Consider the following 19785-nt stretch of genomic DNA (forward strand, 5'->3'; position numbering starts at 1 on the left):
GGAAAGGGCACCTGGGTCCAGCAGGGTGATCTCATTCCCCTTCCCGTATGTTCAGAGGGATGGGAACGTTACCCAGTTTGGGTCAATGAGATGTGAAGAGGTATCTCTCCTCAAACTCTCCCTACCCCTGGGGCTTACTTTAAGAAATCATAAATCTCCATGTTAAGCTAGTCTATATCAGGTTTCCTGTTTCGGCCAAAAGTTCTGTAACAGTTTAAGTATTTCTCACTTGATCAAAAAATAAGCTTAACTTCTGTATTTTATTATTTTATTCAAAGAGTTTAGTTATAAACATCTGTAAGACATTGATCAATCCATTATTTTATTTTTAACATTAAAAAATTTAACTTCAAGTGGCAGAGGAAACAAAAACATGTAGTCAGACTATCTGAGCTGTGTATCAAGTAGGGAAATCAAAAAAACTTATTACCATCAAAACAAACAAACAAACCTAGTCTATTACGCATATATATATTTTATTTTCCTTTAGGTGATCATTTTTGGAAAATTACACTTTCAAAGAATAAGTCCTTGCAAATAGAGCTGCTAAATCTTCCCAAAAATAAAATCCAGTATTAGATTCTCAAAACTTGCAAAAACCAAATGAAAATGTCTAGTTGTCGGCCAACGGTGTCATGCTCAAGTCAGTTTCACATCACAGGGAATAATCTAATTAACTAATTTCAGTAGGCAAATTCCAATTCTAAATATTGCTAGTGAGACTACTTCTATTTCTAGTGATACTGCTTTTATTCCCAACTGTGCTGACAACTGTCTTATTGCTGAATTGTACGTGATAAAGTTTCCTTGGCAACTTTTTTATACTATCCATTAACACAACTAGACAACTATGAAGACTTGGATTAACTTAATATTTCAAAAAGTTCAAAACTCCATTATAATTATTTAGATGTAATTTCTTATAGGTGTTAAAACAGGAAAGCCTCCAAACATGCCTAATGAAACCTAACAACAACAAAAATTGCTAAATAACCCCTACTGCCTTTTCAGCTGTATGTGTAAGTGTGTAATTCAACTCTAATACCAGTGAAAATATTACAGTGTCAGTGCCGATTCTCTATCAAGACTTTCTGTAATAAAGGACAAAAATTAAGTGTAGAAAGTGACACCTGGGTGTCTGTCACTTTTTCTGGAAGGCTATTTCCTATGGACGCAAAATGGTCTAGAATTAGCCAGAATATAACACGAATTCTCACTACAATACCTCATAAAATTAAGGTATATTGGTAACTTAATAACTTTTAATCCTTGTCCTATGGAATAAGCCTATTTTGGAGGCTTGGCACGATATTTCCAAGAAATTTAAACAGGAAGCTCAAGTCCAGATGTATAACTAAGAAATCTTTTCTACATATAACAAAATCACCAACTTAAAATCATAAACAGCTTCCACTGAATATTATCACTCCAAATTCGTACAAAGTAAATTAAAATAGGTATGGCAGAAAGTGCACCCTGAAGCATGTTTACATGTACAAAGATAAGTGATGAAGTTTAGCCAGCAAAAATTCAAATAGGCATCTATACAAACATCCGTACGCAAATTTTCACAAGATATAAGAAATGATTCATTTCGGTAATTTTATGTACAGCCTGTACACAATTTAAAACAAGTACAACTGAAAACATTTCTGTGTCAAAGCCACAATGAAGTCAAATGATATGCTCAATAACAGTCTTACAAATTGGTCTCTCTCAGGAGTTCTTAAGGGTAAATAACAACTGAGTAATGTCATTCTAAGAAATGCCCTCTTCTTGATCAATCATTTCTGTTTTAACTGAAAAGACATCCGCCAGCATATGTTTCGGAATTTCTGAACCTCTGACTTTCAAAGCATAACAAGCATTCTCCACTTTGGCCAAACTTTGTTTCAAGGTATACAGTTTCTTAGAAACCTCATAAGGCCCAGTATTGCCAATGAACGAAAACCCGTCGTAAACCTGACGTAAAAACTGGCTCACTTCAAAGGGGGTGTCAATGTCCCCGTTCCCGACACTGTTTATGCACATCCGCATCAACTCTCCAGTCAGATCAGCCACTCCCAGAAGGTAATCAACAGGTGTGATTTTCAGTCTCCAAGTACCACACTGCTTATCCTGTGTATCGGAGGAGGGCTGGTAAAAAACATACACACACACACACACAAAGAAAACACACCGTGAAAAGGACTGATTATGCATGTGATCACATACAAGGTACAAAATCAACAGCAGATCAATCATACTAATCTCTAAATAACATGATCCATTTTGTTAAATGACCATTCAAGATGTTACAAGAGGAATTCATGCCCTCAGTAGGGAGTTGAACTTACGGCTTCAAGGTAATTTTGAAATCTAATACTGTATTATTATAAAAATCAACAATTTCCAACTTCACTTGACTATAAAATAAAATTAAAACATTCTTAAACAAGGCCTAATGACTTTACTGCATGACAATGACTGACTTATTCAAATGACAGATCATAAGGCCCTCGGGGTTTATGGCCACTCATGTTCTCCTAAGTCACCGAGTCCCCTTCTGGCCTCTCTTCCATCCCCACTCAGGACTGAGCGTCCTGATTTACTACTCTCTCACTGCATCCTCCTCAGTTCCTTTAGGCTCCTATTTTTCTACTGCACCTGCCCAGCAAAAACACAACCCTGAAATCAGTACTAAAATCTACTCTTGTTAGTGCTTTATACAAGTGGCTGAGCTAAAAAAATCACTGGGCTAAAAAATCATCATCATCACAAACTATATAGAGTTTGTACCACTATTTATTTATTCTTAGACAGTTCTCTCCAGTCTCTTCAAACACCATTCCAAACCTTCACCACTCTCCTTCTCAGCCCCCTACTCAATCCCAAAGTTCCTCACCCTCAGTAAGCAATTGCCTACTTTCACTGGTCTGGTTATCGGCCAGGATCACCTGGCACAAGCTCTCTCAATTACCTTATCCCTAAAAAAAAAAACCAAAAACAAACCAAAAAAAAACTTATGTCCACATCCATCTTTACCTTCTATCCTCCAGTCTCAGATGATGAGTTGTCCCTCCTCTTGTTTGAGGTTAACTCTTCCAAATGACCTTGACCCATCTCCTCCCACCTCTTCCAGGACCTTGCTTCATAAGGTGTATGCCCTTGGGCAAGTTATTTCATCTCTCTAAACCTCAGTTTCCTCATCTGTAAAATGGGATAACAGTACCTACCTCAGAGGCTTATTTTAAGGATGAGATAACATTTACCAAGTTCTTGGCATATTGCCCAACACAAAGTAAATACTCAAAGAGTGTTAATAACTGCCATCACCATCACCCATCGTCATGTCAATCTCCTCTCTCCACATCAATTTGTCTCTCTCTATTGGATTCTTTCAGAAAGAGGCAATGTCTAAATTATTATTAAAAGTCTGTATGAGACTTAGCTAGGTGGGCTGCAATTGTACTAGAATACATTTTAGGCAGAGGGAACTGCAGAAGCACACAGGCGAAAATTCTGTATTTCAGGAACTAGTGAGGTATTTTGAGTAAAATTTAAAATAAGAAGTAGTACAGGATGTGTCTCGAAAGATAGAGAAGGGGAGAAGGTCACATTAAGACATTAGAACTTTACCTATAGGTAACACAGCCATTGAGATTTAAGCGAGGAAATGACAGAATCGAATTTAGGTTTTGCTAAAATCGCTCTGGTTGCCGTGTATCCAACACATGAACCCTAACATTGTTGAACTCTTCAGAGACCATCTGGTTCAATCTTCTCAATGCAGAGTATGAGAAATGAGGGCCAAGAAAGACTGTGGGTAATATAACTAGTCAGCGGCAGAGCCAAAGCCAGCTTCCCACTTACCCTGGCCTGCTACGTTTTGTTTCTACTCACTGTTAAGGGAACTGGCATTTTTTTGGAAAGGATAGATTGGCGGGGGCGGGGTGGGGGCAGCATTTTCATAAGTCATTTATAAAAATAAGTTTTGCTTAAGAAAATATTAATGTTCTTTGTTTCAATCATTAGACAGAAGGAATTCTCGGGTTATAACTAAGAAGCTGGTTTTAAAGAAAAAAGTATGTTAAAAAAGTAACAAATTTCAACTAACTGTCAAGGAAATTAAACTCTGCTTTACTGATAATATATATTAGAAACAAGGGAAAAGACAATTACTTAAAATGCAGCTTTTCAAGATGAATCTTGAAGTATTTAGGGGTTAAATACTATGACAACTATAATTTAGTTTAGCAAAAAATATTTTGATGTATCAAATATGGCAAAATGTTAATAACTATTGAATCCAGGTAGTGGGTTCACAGTTCATACCGTTCTCTCCACTTCTGCATATACTTGAAATTTCTCATAATAAAAAGTTTTAAAAATATTAAATGGTTTTGACAATATGCTCCATAGGCAAGTCAGAGCAAAATACCTTCCCCTATTGAATTCTCAGAATTTTCAGCACCGGGAAGCTTCAGCACTAAGAGGAAAAATTATTTGACTATGGTCTTAAAAATATGAGATGTATATATGTGAATATTATGACAAAACAATCTTAGAATAACTTACTACCTAAATCCCCAGAACAGTGTGTTTACTCTCTGTTTCTCTTTACCTTTTTGCCCTGGTATTTCCACCATGAATTAGAACTTGAAAGAAGGGTGTGGAAACCTCCCTAATATATTTAAGAAGCAGGATCAAATAGGCTTACCTTACTCCTTCTGTAACTCAATTTTACTAATTTAATCAAAAATAAGGAGAAATTTTACTTCTCAAGATGAATTCCTTCCTAATAAGCTTCACATAATTTTCTATATTTTTAAAAACATAATTTTCCTCAAAGTAAGTTATATCTGTCATGTCAAATTAAGCCTCACTTTTCAATATTAATGTTTTAGTAAATATTCAAGAAAACATAATTTCCCCACCTTCTGCCTACCTATCCTGACTCTGGGTGATTTTTTTAAAATAATAACAAAAGAAAAAATGATGAAAAATAAAGAAAGGAAAAACAGTTTAATTTTTTTTTGAGTATATTGGTATCTATCTTAGGAGATACCAAATATTCAAAATCTTGCCTCATTGCCTGAATACTGTCTCTTGAAACTCAGGGGGAAGAAAAAGTATTTATATAAAAGTTGAACTGCATATAAGTTCCTCTTTTCTTAATTTAGAAGAACTGCATAATAATGCAGATACAGGCATTACAAACTGAGTAGGTGATTACGTTAATCTCTCACCATGACAACTAACCAACGAGCACTTACTTGTCATGTGCTGTATGCACACTGCCTGGTTTAAAACCTTTAAATCAAATCCTTTAAAACACTCCTTTGAGGCAGATACTTGGTGCAGGGGTCCCTCCAGCACACTTGGAGAAACACTGCCAGGGTGGACAAGGACACACCCTGGCTCTGGATCCCAGACACCTGGTTTCAAAGTTAGCCGTCACACTTACTAGTTGTGTAGCTTTTGGTAAGTTACTTAAAACTCTCTAAAAGCCTGTTTCCTTCTTTGTAAAATGAGGGTAATAATTCCTACCTTAGAAGGTTAGTAAAAGGATTACATGGGATAGTACTTATAAAAGGCACACAGTAAACACACAATAAAACTGAAGGTGGACTTACAGTAATCACTCAATAATGCTTCGGGTAAAGAGTATTATTTTCCCCCAACAAACCCAGGTATGTTTTATCCACTAGCTATTTAAAAGGACCATGTCCCTAGCTGGCAATCTATGAAATCACACTTCAGAAAGAACATTCCACTCTCAATATTCCTAATCCTACAATCATTATACTGTTACATAAATTATGTAATAAATGTGAAATATGATTTTAAATTCTTACAGTCTTATTTTCTTTCCCATTGTCTTCTGTTGAAAAAATCAACTGTTTATTAATTTCATCCATACTGATAAGTGATCGTGTTTTGATGAAGTGTTGAAAAGAGACAGCCTCCACATACTCTTGCAGTCCTGAAAAATCAACCCAGAAAATTACTGAAGAACCACCACTAAATTTGTAAGAACGTCATAATAATGAACTTCAAACTAATCATCACCTAGCTCAACAAAAGCTTAACAGATGCCTACTGCAATACGAGCACTAGATCTGATTCTTCGCATGCAAGGAATCCCCAGGGATGGACGGTGGGGACTAGCACTGAGTACAGCAAACTTCTCTGCGCCGGAACTTAGGACGGCGCAGAGGTAAGTGTACTCAACTTCTTTGTACTTCGTGAGTCCCTTAGTCTTAATAATCTACTCTCGTTCCTACAGAGAAATGGCAAAGATTTTGAGAAGAATATTTTTTAAAGAATTTAAGAACTGTTACAAAAATTCTGGTAGGCCTTAACAGAAACTATACAGAGTATTTTCTGCTCCCTTAAGCAGCAAAATAGACAATGATTCAATGAAATGAGACATAAAATTAGAGATCATGTGGCTTTCTTAAAATTTTAGTTGTAAAAAAACACTGTAAATAATGCAGATTAGCATCAAAATTCAAAATACTGTTTTTCTCTTATTTCAAAATCAATCCTTTCTGCTTTAGTAGTTTAAGTTTAAAAAATAAAAACAAAAAAAATTATGAGTAATACCAGTGTAGCAGATGTAAATTCTTGAGTCCATACTGAATTAAAAATGTATCTTGGCAAAGGTCAAAAATAGGACTAATAAATATTTTTTCACATGTTTTAAAACAACCAAATTCTACCGCCACAATTTTCAGCATTATTTTATTACATCTTCATCTATAAGGAAGTATTTACAGGGTAAAAGCATCTCTTAAAGTGATTATCATTATTGTCAGGTTAAGAAACAGTCTTCTGTTTGAAGGCTTTATTGTAGAAACAGGAAGAGGAGAATAAATTCAGAAGGAAAACTCAGAACCTGGGAGAGTGGTCAGTGCTGTAACACTCCGTCTCACGGTCCTGCCCTCACGGAACAGCCCAGCAGCTGACACTAAAAGCCAGCAGCTCCGAGGAGGCTGAGCACTGTGGTAGCATGACGTCGAAGCCACATGAGGGTCAAAGCCACACAAGGAAATGGATGCCCTGGGTTTTACAGCAGTAAGAGGAAACAGCCAAGTGAAAATATCCTGACTCATTCTGAGCAGCAAATGATGTAGAAGTTAGGTCAGAAAATAGGTGCCTTCAGCTGACAGAGTAAGACAGGACAACTCTGTTTAGTAAACTGGAATACGCTTAGAAATGAAACAATAAAGTTGAATTTAACAAAGTAGGTAACATCTTTTACATTCACCAAAAAAAAAATTTTGTAAAATTTTACTTTTATGAATAGGTTCATAAAACCCAGTTCCCTTCCCTAAAGACAATCTATGTTTCTCCTTTCCCTCCAGAAATACTTCCTGTATACAAAAGCAAACAGCAAAACGTAAGAACCACTCATCACATCTTATCTAAGCGTGCTCCAAGGTGATCAGCTCGTAGGTATGAGAGTTACAGAAGATACATATGTGCACAAAGATTTATGTACAAGGATATTCATCACTACACTCATTACAACAGAAAAACCAGAAAAACTTAAACGATCAGTAACAGATGGGCCCCCGCCAACTTGCTGCGTCTCAGCTCCATGGCTGCTGATGGCAGAGGTGGACCCTGAAACGGTTCTCCTTCGGCAGCTGGCACAGTATCGAGCTTCCCTGCCGCCAGTGCCCCATGACTTCAGCCAGGGAGGGAAAGCGGGGCTGAGGGTGGACTCTTCCACACATGCTCCTTGCCCGGATGCTCTGCCGGAGCGCCGGGGTGGCGGATGCCGTCTCTCCTGTTCCTGTCCTCTGCAGAGCTCATGCTTCCTCTTATAAAGTAATTTCCTACAGTTAATTCTTTATATTAAACTTCCCCTGTTCAAATTACTATGCAGTTTCTGTTTCCTGTTTGGACATCGATGAACACAGCAGGGACTGAGGAAAATAAACAATGGTCCTTTTCCTTCACCCCTACCACCACAGATGAGGTGTGGCATCTTGGGAGGCCAGCCACCACTCCCGGCCTCAGGATCAAGGTGCACTCCTAGCAGGAACCGCAGCGTGGATTCCCCCTTGCATGTATCAGATTCCCCACCAGACGTTCTCTGCTGGCTGCTGTCAACATTTAAACTCACTCGGGTCTCTCCCGTCCACCGGCCCTATCTTTCCTCCCAGTGATTGTGCCACCTCTCGCTTCTCCTTCAGAGTTAAATTTCTTGAAGTAGCTCCTCTCGACAACCTCACCGCACACTTTTCAGCCGGTTTCATTCTAGCTTGAGAGCATCTCTACATCAAAACACCTCTCACTAAAATGATCATATTTAGTAAGCCTAATGGACACTTTTTCAGTCTTAATTGTAGCAGCATTCAGCATTTTGACCACTTTATTTTACTTCTTCAAACAAGCTCCCCTTTGGTTCCTCTGATAGCATCATCTCCTGGTTCCCCTTTCTTCTGCCTCTCTGGCCATGTCTTCTTAGTCTCTCTCTCAATTAGTCCTAGACTCTCAAATTCATCTACACTTGGCTTCAATTAACCCTGCCATCTCGCAAGTTTACATCTCTGGCTTAGAGTCACATATATCCAAATGCATATTTGACAGTCCCATCAGAAGACCTCAAAATCAACATGTCCAACAATGAATTCACAATCTTCCTTCCAAACCCAGTCCTCTTTGTTTTGTCAATTCCAAGAGCCTCCCAGCCTTCCCTCCATCCAGTTCTTACCTCTTCTCATCCATTCTCACACCACAGACTGTTTGCCTTTTTAATAACTATGACCACATCACTTCCCTGCTTAAAGCCCAAATCACTTTCCATGACTCTCAGGATACAGAGCAAAATCATTCACATGCTTTATAAGAACCTGCTTAATTCCACCTCACCACTGACATCACCAGCCTCAACTCATGCTACGGTCAAGTTATAACTCACAAAGTATACATTTCAAAGATGGGTACATAAACCCATATTTGTATGTCAGAATTGCTCTTAAGATTCTTTACATCAACAGAAGTACAAGGCTTGTATGTACTGTATAATATGAATTATCCTACAGTTAAGTTAAATCACAACTACTTTAATATTTCTAGGCATAATTCTGCCCCCAAATTCCTATGATTGGCTTATATTTCAGGGCCATGCTGAACAAAAATAGCAGTGCTTTAAATGCTGGAATCACACGCAAGGAGCAAGGTCTTTGTTACACGTGCGGGAATTGATGAGGTGGGAGCCTTCCGTGTGAGCCAATTCATAGCATGGAAAATTATTTTAATGAATATATTTTTAAATGATATGTAGATAATAAAATCAACTTAAATACAACTTCCAGGACTGTGTCTCAGTTATAATCCCAAAGTATTAGACACCATGATCTCTGTGGTACTTTTCCAATTTAGATTGGTATGAACTATTCCTTCTACTGAAACATCAAAAAAAAAAAAAAAAAAATTCATCTCAGTGAAACCAAATTATATGGCAACCAAATAGGAACGCCATTTCCTTCTGCAACAAAGCACTACTGAATGATGTTGATAAAATGTTTGTAGTCTTATGAACAAATGCTTATGAAATAATATTAAATCCACCACATAGGGTAAACAACGTAAAATTTACCATTTTAACCATTTTCAAGTGTAGAGGTATGCTGCATTAAGTTTATTAAAACTGTTGTGCCACCAAAACCACCATGAATTTCCAGAACTCTGTCTTACAAAACTGCATCACTATACCCATTAAATAACTTCTCATTTCCTCTCCCTCAGCCTCTAACAATCAGCGTTCTACTTTGTCCCCATGAATTCCACTCCTCTGGGTACCTGAGAGAAATGGACCATACTGTATTTATTCACTTGTGACTGCCTTATTTCCCTCAGCATAATGTCCTCAGAGTTCACCCATGTTGTGGCATGTGTCAGAATTCCCTTCCTTTACAAGGCTGAATAGTACTCCATTATGAAATCACCACATGGTGTTTATCTATTCATCCATCCACGGACATTTGGGTTACTTCTGCCTTCCTGGTGTTGTGAATAATGCTGTTGTGAACATGAGCATAAATAAACCTTCAGGAGTCCCTGCTTTCAGTTCTTTTGGGTACTACTCAGAAGACTCCAAGACTTTAATTTTTTTCTTTTTTTGGAGGGGGGAGGTAATTAGATTTATTTATTTATTTTTGGAAGAGGTACTGGGGATTGAACCCTGGACCTCGTGCATGCTAAGCATGTGCTCTACCACTTGAGCTATTCCCTCCCTCCTGAAAAAATATATAAATAAAATATCGGTATACCTAAGTCTTGAGTGTCAACTATATGTAAGATAATGTATCTGGTATGTTACATCCACCTTTTTAAAGTTCCTCATAACCTTACATGGCTGTATTACTATCCTCCTTTATGGATGAACACACTGAGGCTGTAAGAAATTGAGAAATTCACCTTGGTCACATTATGAGTAGGGAAACAGCATTTCTGTCATTCAAAAGCTCACGCCCCTCCCACCTCACCTGCTTCTTTACATTCAACTCCATATAAAACATACCCACTTTTTCTGACTTGTTTCCCTCCACTAAGCCCCCAGTTGAGCTTTTCTCCATGCTTGGTTTAACCTTATTCTCTAATTTCCTGTACTATACACTTACGGGTTCTGCTAGTCTGTGCCTACAGTGCCTTCTCTCAAATCTTTTTCTACCTGTAAAAAAAGTTTACGTGTTTTGATACACTCCAATCAAGGCAGCACTCACTTCTTCAAACCCACTATCTAAGACTCATCCTTCAGTTAAATGTTTCGGCCGGCTCTGTGCTGCCAACAGCTGCAGGACCACCTACTTTGCACCCTAGAACCTGGAGGCCAGAATCATCCCTGTGTTACAGCTTTGTTCCTCCCCCCATTCCCAAAGACAGCACTTCATATACAGAACAGATTCAAATGCTTTGTGAATTGCTTATAATAATCTTCCTCGTTCCTCATTAGCTTTACGAAACTCTAAGTGTTTTGACAAAAACATTTTAAAATGTGGTATTCAAATGTTCAGATCTAACTGTACTTAATTTATAGTACTTTGGATTTAAGTCCACTAAAAAAGAAATATTCTTCCAAGACTGGAGTTCAAACTGATGAAGTTCAGACTTGGAGGTCTTACAGTTGTCTGATTTATTTTTTATAGAGGAAAAGAGAGGACAGGGGACAAGAGCCCTCAAAATTCATCTGTGGTATCAATGTCTACTAATGCGAGTGGCTACCAAATATTATGTTTTCAAGTATATCTAACGTCATTACTTAAGTTGTCCTTGGGGTCTGTTTGATTAAAGCTACTTCAGAGATGTGCCCATACCTAATCCATATAAATTAGGTTTCGAGATATACCACGGAGAAAGTTCAAGGCCACCCTGGTCCCAAACACTGAAAGCATTTTTGGTCACATCTAGGTAAAAGGATGTTTAAACAAGTTATGTTTCAACTTGATGAAAAGGACATCCGCTATTTTCAGTGAATAATCCCCAAGGTGAAAATTTTCAATCTATGGCCATATTCCATCAAACAATGCCTTCCCCTTCTGCTTCTGCCTTGGACAAAGTCCAAAATCAGCTGCCAGTGAGAGCGAGGTCTGTAGGCTGCTTTTATGTAATTTGTTATTATTCTCCTTGCTATATTAGAACATATACAAGGAAACCTAATTAAAGGTTTCTGATTACTCTTACAATATTCTTATTTAATTTTCAAAGGTTTACTTATTCTTATAATATTTAAGCAACATACATCCAGGCCAAATCTCAATCAAAAACCATATATAATGGTAAACAGACAAAACAGAGGTTTCATCATAAATTCGTATTTCAGGTCTCAGCTTTCTTCCTAGACTTTTAGTGTTTTAGAATACTGTCTGCCATTTGACCCAACAATTCCACTCCCAGGTATATAACCAACAGAACTGAAAGCGTATGTTCACACAAAGACTTGTATGAATGTTTACAGCAGTGTTACTAACAATAGCCAAGAAGTGGAAACAATCCAAAGGTCCATCAGCTGAAGAACAGATAAACAAGATGTGGTACATACGTACAATGGGATGTTCTTCAGCCATAAAAAGGAATGCTGACATAGATTAACTCTGAAACGTGAGGCTAAGTGAAAGATGCCAGTCACAAGAAGTCACACATTTCATGATTCTAGATGTGATGTCTAGAACAGGCAAATCCATGGAGACAGAAAGTAGACTGGTGGCTGCCGAGGGCAGAGGTACTGGAGTGGGGGAAGGGAGATGGGGAGTGACTGATAGTGGGTACAGCTCAGTGGTAGAAAATGAGTCGTCAGGTGAGTGGGGGTCCTGCCCATGTGGGGATTCACAGGCTGGCCTCCATTTCAGCTTCCAACTCTCCTCACCATTCATCAAATCTCTGAACTGTTCCCATCACCCTCCCTCCTCTAACCATGGGGGGACAGAGAAGAGTAGAGGAGGAAAAAAAGGAGGCTTCTGATGTCACTTGTTGGGGGCGTGTGCTGTCCTCTGTTCATTCAGTAAGACCCGGGGCAGGTTCCCCTCCCCAGACCTATGTGCAGAGACAGCCCCTCCCCTCTCTACCAGGGGTTTTCATTTTTTGGTCTCAAATACAGCAAAGCTCCCCGAACCCCCCTCAAAGCCTATTACTTCACCCTGAGATGAACGTGCTCGGGGTGAAAGACGTATTTACATCCCGGTCCAGGGAGACTTCCCAAACACCTGAGGGCACTTCTTTTGGAGGGGCCACAGCTCAGCTGCACCACACAAATCCCCCCACCCAACCCCAGGACTTAGAGCAACTCCCCAGTCTCCCCACCCAGAAATACCGTACTATCTGCAGCCTGCCCCCAGCTGCAATGCACAAATCAGAAAGTACCTGTTATGGGCTGAATTATGCCCCACTAAGATTCGTATGCTGAAGCCCTAACCCCTAGTCCCTCAGAATGTGACTCTACTTGGGGATAGGGCCTTTAAAGGTTATTCAGGTAAAACGAGGACACTAGCGGGAGCCCTGACTCAACCTGAGTGGTGTCTGGACAAGGAGAGACCAGGGACGCACAGAGGGAAGGCCAGGTGAGGACACAGAGAATGGCCACCTTCAAGTCAAAGAGAGAGGCTTCAGGAAAAAACCAACCCTGCTGACACCCTGAACTTGGACTTCAAGCCTCCAAAACTGAGAAAATAAATTTCTGTTCGTTAAGCCACCCAGTCTGTGGCAGTTCTAGCAAACTAATATGGCATCTTGGAATCACAGTGTATGTTTGGCTTTGGAGATCAATCAGTTAACATTGAAATCTGTATTATAAATTCATTTGGAGGGTAATTAGGGTTGGTTAGTTTGTTTATTTACTTTAATGGAGGGACTGGGGGTTGAACCCAGGACCTCGTGTATGCCAAGCCCATGCTCTACCTCTGAGCTGTACCCATCCCCCCACCCCTGGCATTATAAATTAATTTCACTACTCATAATAGTTAATAACATGCTAGTTACCAACAGATACAGAAGTATGTTTTTCTTTTAACAACCAGAATGCTCATAACAGTGTCTCAAGCTGGCTCTCTTGCCCTGCTTCTCTCAGCGTCTCTCTGCTGCAGCTAACTAGCAAGATCCCAACCATGAATTACTCTAACCGTTCTACCTCATTCATCCCTACTGCTCTACAGGAAAGATCATATTTATTGATCAGGTAAACTTTCAAAAATGATTAACGATAACTATCAGATGTTCCTGGTTAAGCCCTCCTTGTTATCTCCAGCCTCCCATCACTTCTAAACCACTGTTCCACCTCCCACCCCTTCTCAGCACAAGACTGGAAAGGAGACGTTTACTGAGCAAGAATTTTCTAAACTGCTTGCCTCTACACCCGTCCCTAAACACCCATCTCAAAAGAGGCAGCCTTCCTCTAGGTCGTCAATCCCACCCTCCTCTGGTTCTCCAGGGACCTATCCCATCAAATGTTCCATTCTATTTCCTTCAGTTAAGGTGCCAGGACCCCATCTTTGGGTTTCTTCTCACTCTACACACTCTTTGGACAAAATGACCCATTTCTATAAATCCTACAAATTCTACAGCTTATAAGCAGATGACTCCAAGGCTGTAACTGCACGCTGAGTTCTCTAGACGAACAGACTCAATTGCCTATTAGGACGCTGCTTGGATGCTCCATTATGTCCAATTAATCACATCCCAAACCCGCTCTGTCTCCCTGTTTTCTTCTTTTAGCAAATATCACTCCCATTCAACCAGCTGTCGAGACCAGAAACCTAAAGGTTTTCCCAGACTGTTCCCTTTGCCCTGCACTTTAAAAAAAAATCATGTCCTAAAAACATGGCCTTTCCTCTTTGTCCCCACTGCTAACACCAAACTGGAGGCCTGTTCACTTCACACCAAGAATGACCACCAGAGCCTCCTTACTCGCCCCGCTGCCTCCAGTCTTCCTCTAAATAAAATATGATAAAGCCACAAGGGAAAGCACAGGCTTGAAATGAGGATGCCCCTGGTTCAAAAGCCAGCTCAGCCTCTTGCTAGCTGTGTGAACTAAGGTAAGTTTACTAAGTTACTGAACTTCAATTTCCCCATTTGTAAAGTACAAACATCTACCTACGTTACAAGATTTACAGAAAATAGTGTGTCAGTGTCTGTAACTGCTGAATTAAACTGAGGTGGGAACAATTAAAATGAGAATGACGGGCGTTACTTTTGTTAGTCAACATTTAAAACTTCTTTAAAGAAAGCAATGGTTTGGTTCTTTTTTCGTTTTCTTTTCAATGTATTAGTTCACAATTAAGAGAGACTATCGTTCTTCGAAAATGTTACCTGAGCCCAACATGCGCTATGATTCTAAGAAGTAATAGTAAATTATGTTAAGAGGACACTCACGTTTATCCTGTTAAGGCATGGTAAACCGAAGACAGTTTGTCAAGGAATAGGAAGCTCTCTGACTTGATGCTTATGTCCAAACTGAGCAAGAAGCCGTCTCTTCCCATGTTCCCTGCTTAGCCCCATCCTTACCAACTGACAGACCCCAGCTCAAAGAGCAACTTTCTGAAACAGGATTTCAGAAAAGCAGTAAGACTGTCAGAGATGAAAGAGAAACTGGGTTAAAAGACCTTCCTATACTTGGCCAGTCTAAGTAATGGGTTTCGGACATTTATCTAAAAAGAATGGTCACAAACTGAGTCTTTGCAACCCACAAAATGCCTACGAGAGATTTTCTCATGGTCACAGGATTCACCACAGAAGTTTGTAGTATAAGGTAAAGACTTACTAAATTGTGATGAAAACAGTCACAAAAAATGTTTACTGACTCATCACATCTGAACGCAAACTTAAACATCTATCTTACATATATGGGTAAAATTAAAGGAAGTATGAGTCTTTAACCAGATATAGGATCTGATATCTTCCAATAAAAGCCTCTGGCTTTGGAGAAAACAATTACAGTACAAAGGGCCAAATACTACCTAGCAGAGAGGAGACGGCTGAGCAGAAAGTTTACCAGAGCGGACGGAACCAGTCAGACTGCAATTCCAATACCGTCTCTAAGCTCGTTTACAAAACGAGGTGGTGGCACTAGGTGTCCTTCAACCACTCTCTCAGTTGTAAAATTATTTTCAAATTAGGCAAATGAATGCTTTCAAACCAAATTCAAACACATTCAGAAAAAAATTTAAATCCAACAACATGCATATGCCTGGATTTCCCACTAAACCAAATGGACATCAAACTACTGTACTGGGCAGAGAAAAGTCAACCATTTCATATTTCACCGTCTTTGGCACAGAGACCACATTTCTCACTGCCCCTTGAAGTTAGGTGTGGCCACGTGACTGGTCAATAAAATGTGGGCAGAAGCGATCCAGGCCACTTCGTGGGCTGGCCCCTAAAAACCCCAGGCAACCCTACATCCCTCCTTCCACAACCTGCCAGTTGTATGCTGATGCCCTGGCCCATCTTGGAAACCGTGTACTGGTAACTCCAGAGCCCCAAGATGCTGGGTCCCTGAACGACCAAGCGGGCAGAACATACTCAAACCACGATCACAAAGCCTGGACTTTAAGTGAGAAGGAAACGAGTCCTATTTTGTCACGCCACCAAAATGTCACAGGTCTATACACTTGTCTCAGTACTTAGCTTTACCTGAACTAACATCTTGCACACTTAATCTCACTTATAAACAGGAAAATCCCATTTTTAGCTATCATCTCTCCCTTCACTAAATTCTTCCATTATTTATTCCAAAGGCTTCATATCCTGGTTCATTTTTCCAGCGAGCCTTTGCAAGTTTGCTCTTATGCTAAAATGATATCCACTTTCTTTATACTGATATAATCAGCTTTAGAACCTCCCTAACTATTACTGTTGACCCTGTTCTGCCATTATGCCTACAAAACAGCCCCTGGAAACATGTTTCCTTTTGGAAGGAACAAAACAGCAGTCAAACAAAAATATGCAAAAGCAAACCATCAAATAAAAGACTTGGTTGAACAACAACAAAAGCCCTTATAAAACCGTTTCGCTCTTCCTTCTGTCAACATTTATCAAAGTTAAGCTAGATTAAGTGTCTGGGATACATCAGTTAACAGTAGCAACAAACTTCTGTAGAGATGTGCAGAGTCCACATTCTAGTAGAGGAGAGAGAAACAAGAAATATAAGAAATAAGGAGGTTACAGAATATGTCAAAAGATGCCAAATGCTACGGGAAAACAAGAGCCACAATGAGTGCTGGGTTTATAAGAAAAACCTTCATATTTGGGGGAAAGGGTGTTTGAGCAAAGATAAAGCCTTTACTAGGGGTTAGGTTCTAAAGTCACTAAGTAAATTAAATCTATATGATAAGAAACCAGTGGCACCACTTACTAGCTTACAACCTTGGATAAGCTGCTTAACTCCTGTCTCAATTTCCCCACTTACGAAGCAGTAAAAATAGTATCTGTGACTAGGGAGACTGCAAAGGTTATGAATATAAAGAACAACCATTTAAAAAAAAATTGTAACTGGCCCAAAAGACCCACTTAACTCATCATTTACATTCTTGCAGAAGAGAATTTAAATATTAGTTAGGGTCTAAACAGTTTTGTGCACGAGAATGTCTCAAAGTTAAATGACAATTTTTAATATGATCACAGTGATATAAACTAAACTAAAAAAAGAAAGAAAAGAAATATTTTTTCCTCTGAGATGGAAGACATTTTCCCCAACTGTTACTTTTTCAACAATAGAAAAAAAAAAAAAAGACAAACAAAAACATGACAGGGCACACACACAAGAAAATTTAAGTGACCTATTTCAAGCAACTAATTATTTGTCATTTGTTTAACCATCCCCCGGGACCATCTGTAATCTACTCTGATAAGAAATGTGTAGAAAACAGACCTAACTTTTTGTTGTTGTTCAGTTATGAGTAGGATACTCGCTGCCTGAGCGCAGACAAGTGTCCCTCAGGGAAATGCTCTGCGTGCCATTAGCACTATTCTTAATGAGGAAAAGCACACAGCGCCTTTAGTTCAGTGCCAGAATTGTTTTATCTTCAAGTCAAAAGAACAACTGTTTGGAGTAACACCAAAACAAGCACTTAACAATCACAAGCCGCAAGCTATTCATAAGCATTGCATTGTTAACGCTACTCTGATTATAAATAACCTTATTTTATCAAATAAAATATCTGTCAGCAAATTTTTCAGTCCCAGACACCTACTTGACTGCTTTATTCCTTAATTTTTAAGAAAAAACATCTTTATTGCTTCAATTGCAAGAACCTCATTTTATTTTAAAGGCTTCCTACAGAAAAGTAAGACACAGAAGATCCTAAAATTTTTACTCCGTGAGTTGGTAATCTTCAAAGAAAATTTTCAAATCCTAAACAAAGGTCGTAACCAGACCATGGTGCTTATAATGACCTTCAATGACAGAGTGAAGGGGGCACCTGAAGAAAGACTGCTCCCACTTTACTAACGCCCTATCTAAACCTTCTCCTGATTTAAGAAATACTCTGCTGACAATGAAATGTCCCTTTTGCCCTTCTTCCTCCATTTCTCCATTTTGTTCTAAAAGCCAAGCACAACTTTCTGGGTTTCTTTTTGTGTCACTATCTCTATGGTCCTTGCCCTTATGTAATGCCTTTGCTTATACTTCACTCACTGGTGAATAAAGGACACACAAAATAGATTACTGACTGGGCCAAAGACAGCAAATCTACACTATCCCCCCAGATGTCTAGGGAACTTTCAGTGGTCAGGACTAGTGGGCTTAATCATGAACTAATAAGGAATTGAAAAGTTTAATCTAAACATGACGTCATATGATGACACACTAACACTGTGAGGGAAATATACAAGTCTTGTAACAGTACAAAAGTTTTAAGCACAGAGTGAAGTCAAAAGTGAAGACAACTGTGGTCAGCTTTTATTTAACACGCATTACACTGCCATGACTTTTTACAAGATAAGCTTACTCTGTGAGGTGATGGGAAAAAACGATCGAGGTTATGGAAGCTTTTCAAACTTACCTTTAGTTACCCAAGTTAGTAAGGATACTTGAAGCTACAGGACGGGATTTCTATTAACTCTGATGCAGTAAGAGATTCAGACTGTGCCGCTTCTTCAGATGAAGAACTTTCTAGGGTGGGGGGCAGGGTGAGTGTGGGACAGCTCAGTGGTAGAGTGCATGCTTAGTATGCTTGAGGTCCTGGGTTCAATCCCCAGTACCTCCATTAAAAAAAATTTTTTTAATAAAAAATAAATAAAAAATTTTTAAAGAACTTTCTAGAAACTCGCTCCAACTTGCTGCCCCACCACCAACTCCACCACCCAGCAGCCCCCAAGACTGTAAGTGTGTATCTATTCACACACAGCAGGACCACTGTGACTGAACTATTTACCCTCCATGGCTCTCGCTCTAGTACAGTTAAAGACAAGGGAGGGCGAGGGTACAGCTCAGAGGCAGAGATGTGTGCTTCGCATGCTCAGGTCCTGGGTTCGATCCCCAGTACCTCCATTAAAAAAATAAATACATAAACTTAGTTACCTCCCCCGTTCAAAAAAAGAAATAAAAGAAAAAAAATAGTAAAAGACGGGGGAAGGAACAATAGTGATAATTCCCTGGGACACCCTTTGGCAGCATAATACTCACATATAAACTGATAAATACCACTGCTCCAAATCTGTATCCCTGACAAGAGTCTACAACACACTCCTGGATGCCAACCTCCCTGAGGACTGACCGAGGTGAACGTGCGAGATGTTCCAGGTTACCTCCCCGCTCCGCCTCCACTTCCACTGGAAAACGCACATGAAAACTTTCAATCAAAAAGAACATGGCAAAAGTTGCCCCCAACATCATCTGCCCTGTCAACCAACTAGAAAGGACAGAGTACCCAAGAGAGGTTTCACCAAATGGGTTTAGACAGAGCAGCATCAATGTGAAAGGCATGGCTGTTTTCACCAAACATACACATCCTTTCACCACAGGAATACCATGCAGGGAGTTATTACTGATATGATTTCCTGATACAAAGAACTGCTCTGGAAAAAGAAGCTAAGAGCTCATCAGTTAACACTGATTCTTTTTGTTAAAAAAATGAGTAGTAATTTACATAAAGCACGTAAGTCTTAACTATGTAACTCAATGAATTTGTACGTATGGGTTACACCTATGTAACTCCACCCAGATCGAAATACAAAACATTTCTATGGTTCCTGAAGGTTCCCTCGTGCCTCTAGTTTATAACCCTGCCCGCAATCTCCACCCTCAGGTAACCACTAGTCTGGCTTTTATCTCCCTAGATTAACTGTGCCTCTTTTGAA

At 39.3% G+C, this 19785-nt stretch overlaps 1 protein-coding gene across 2 annotated transcripts in view; it reads right to left on the minus strand.

The window, feature by feature from the left end:
• Positions 1-251: 251 nt before the first annotated feature.
• Positions 252-19785, minus strand: part of TSNAX (translin associated factor X) — a 29305-nt gene continuing 9771 nt past the window's right edge. The window contains exons 5-6 of one of the 2 annotated variants that reach the window (XM_010962828.3): positions 5838-5965; positions 252-2136 (exon numbers count right to left, since the gene is read on the minus strand). In XM_010962828.3, coding sequence (XP_010961130.1) covers positions 1759-2136; positions 5838-5965 — 506 coding nt within the window. In that variant the 3' untranslated portion in view covers positions 252-1758. Of the gene's footprint in view, positions 2137-3052; positions 3190-5837; positions 5966-19785 lie in introns of those variants that run through there. The other variant, XM_074373157.1, reaches the window with a different exon arrangement.

The sequence above is a fragment of the Camelus bactrianus genome, chromosome 11 (genome assembly GCF_048773025.1).
Source record: "Camelus bactrianus isolate YW-2024 breed Bactrian camel chromosome 11, ASM4877302v1, whole genome shotgun sequence".
NCBI classification, from domain to species: domain Eukaryota; kingdom Metazoa; phylum Chordata; class Mammalia; order Artiodactyla; family Camelidae; genus Camelus; species Camelus bactrianus.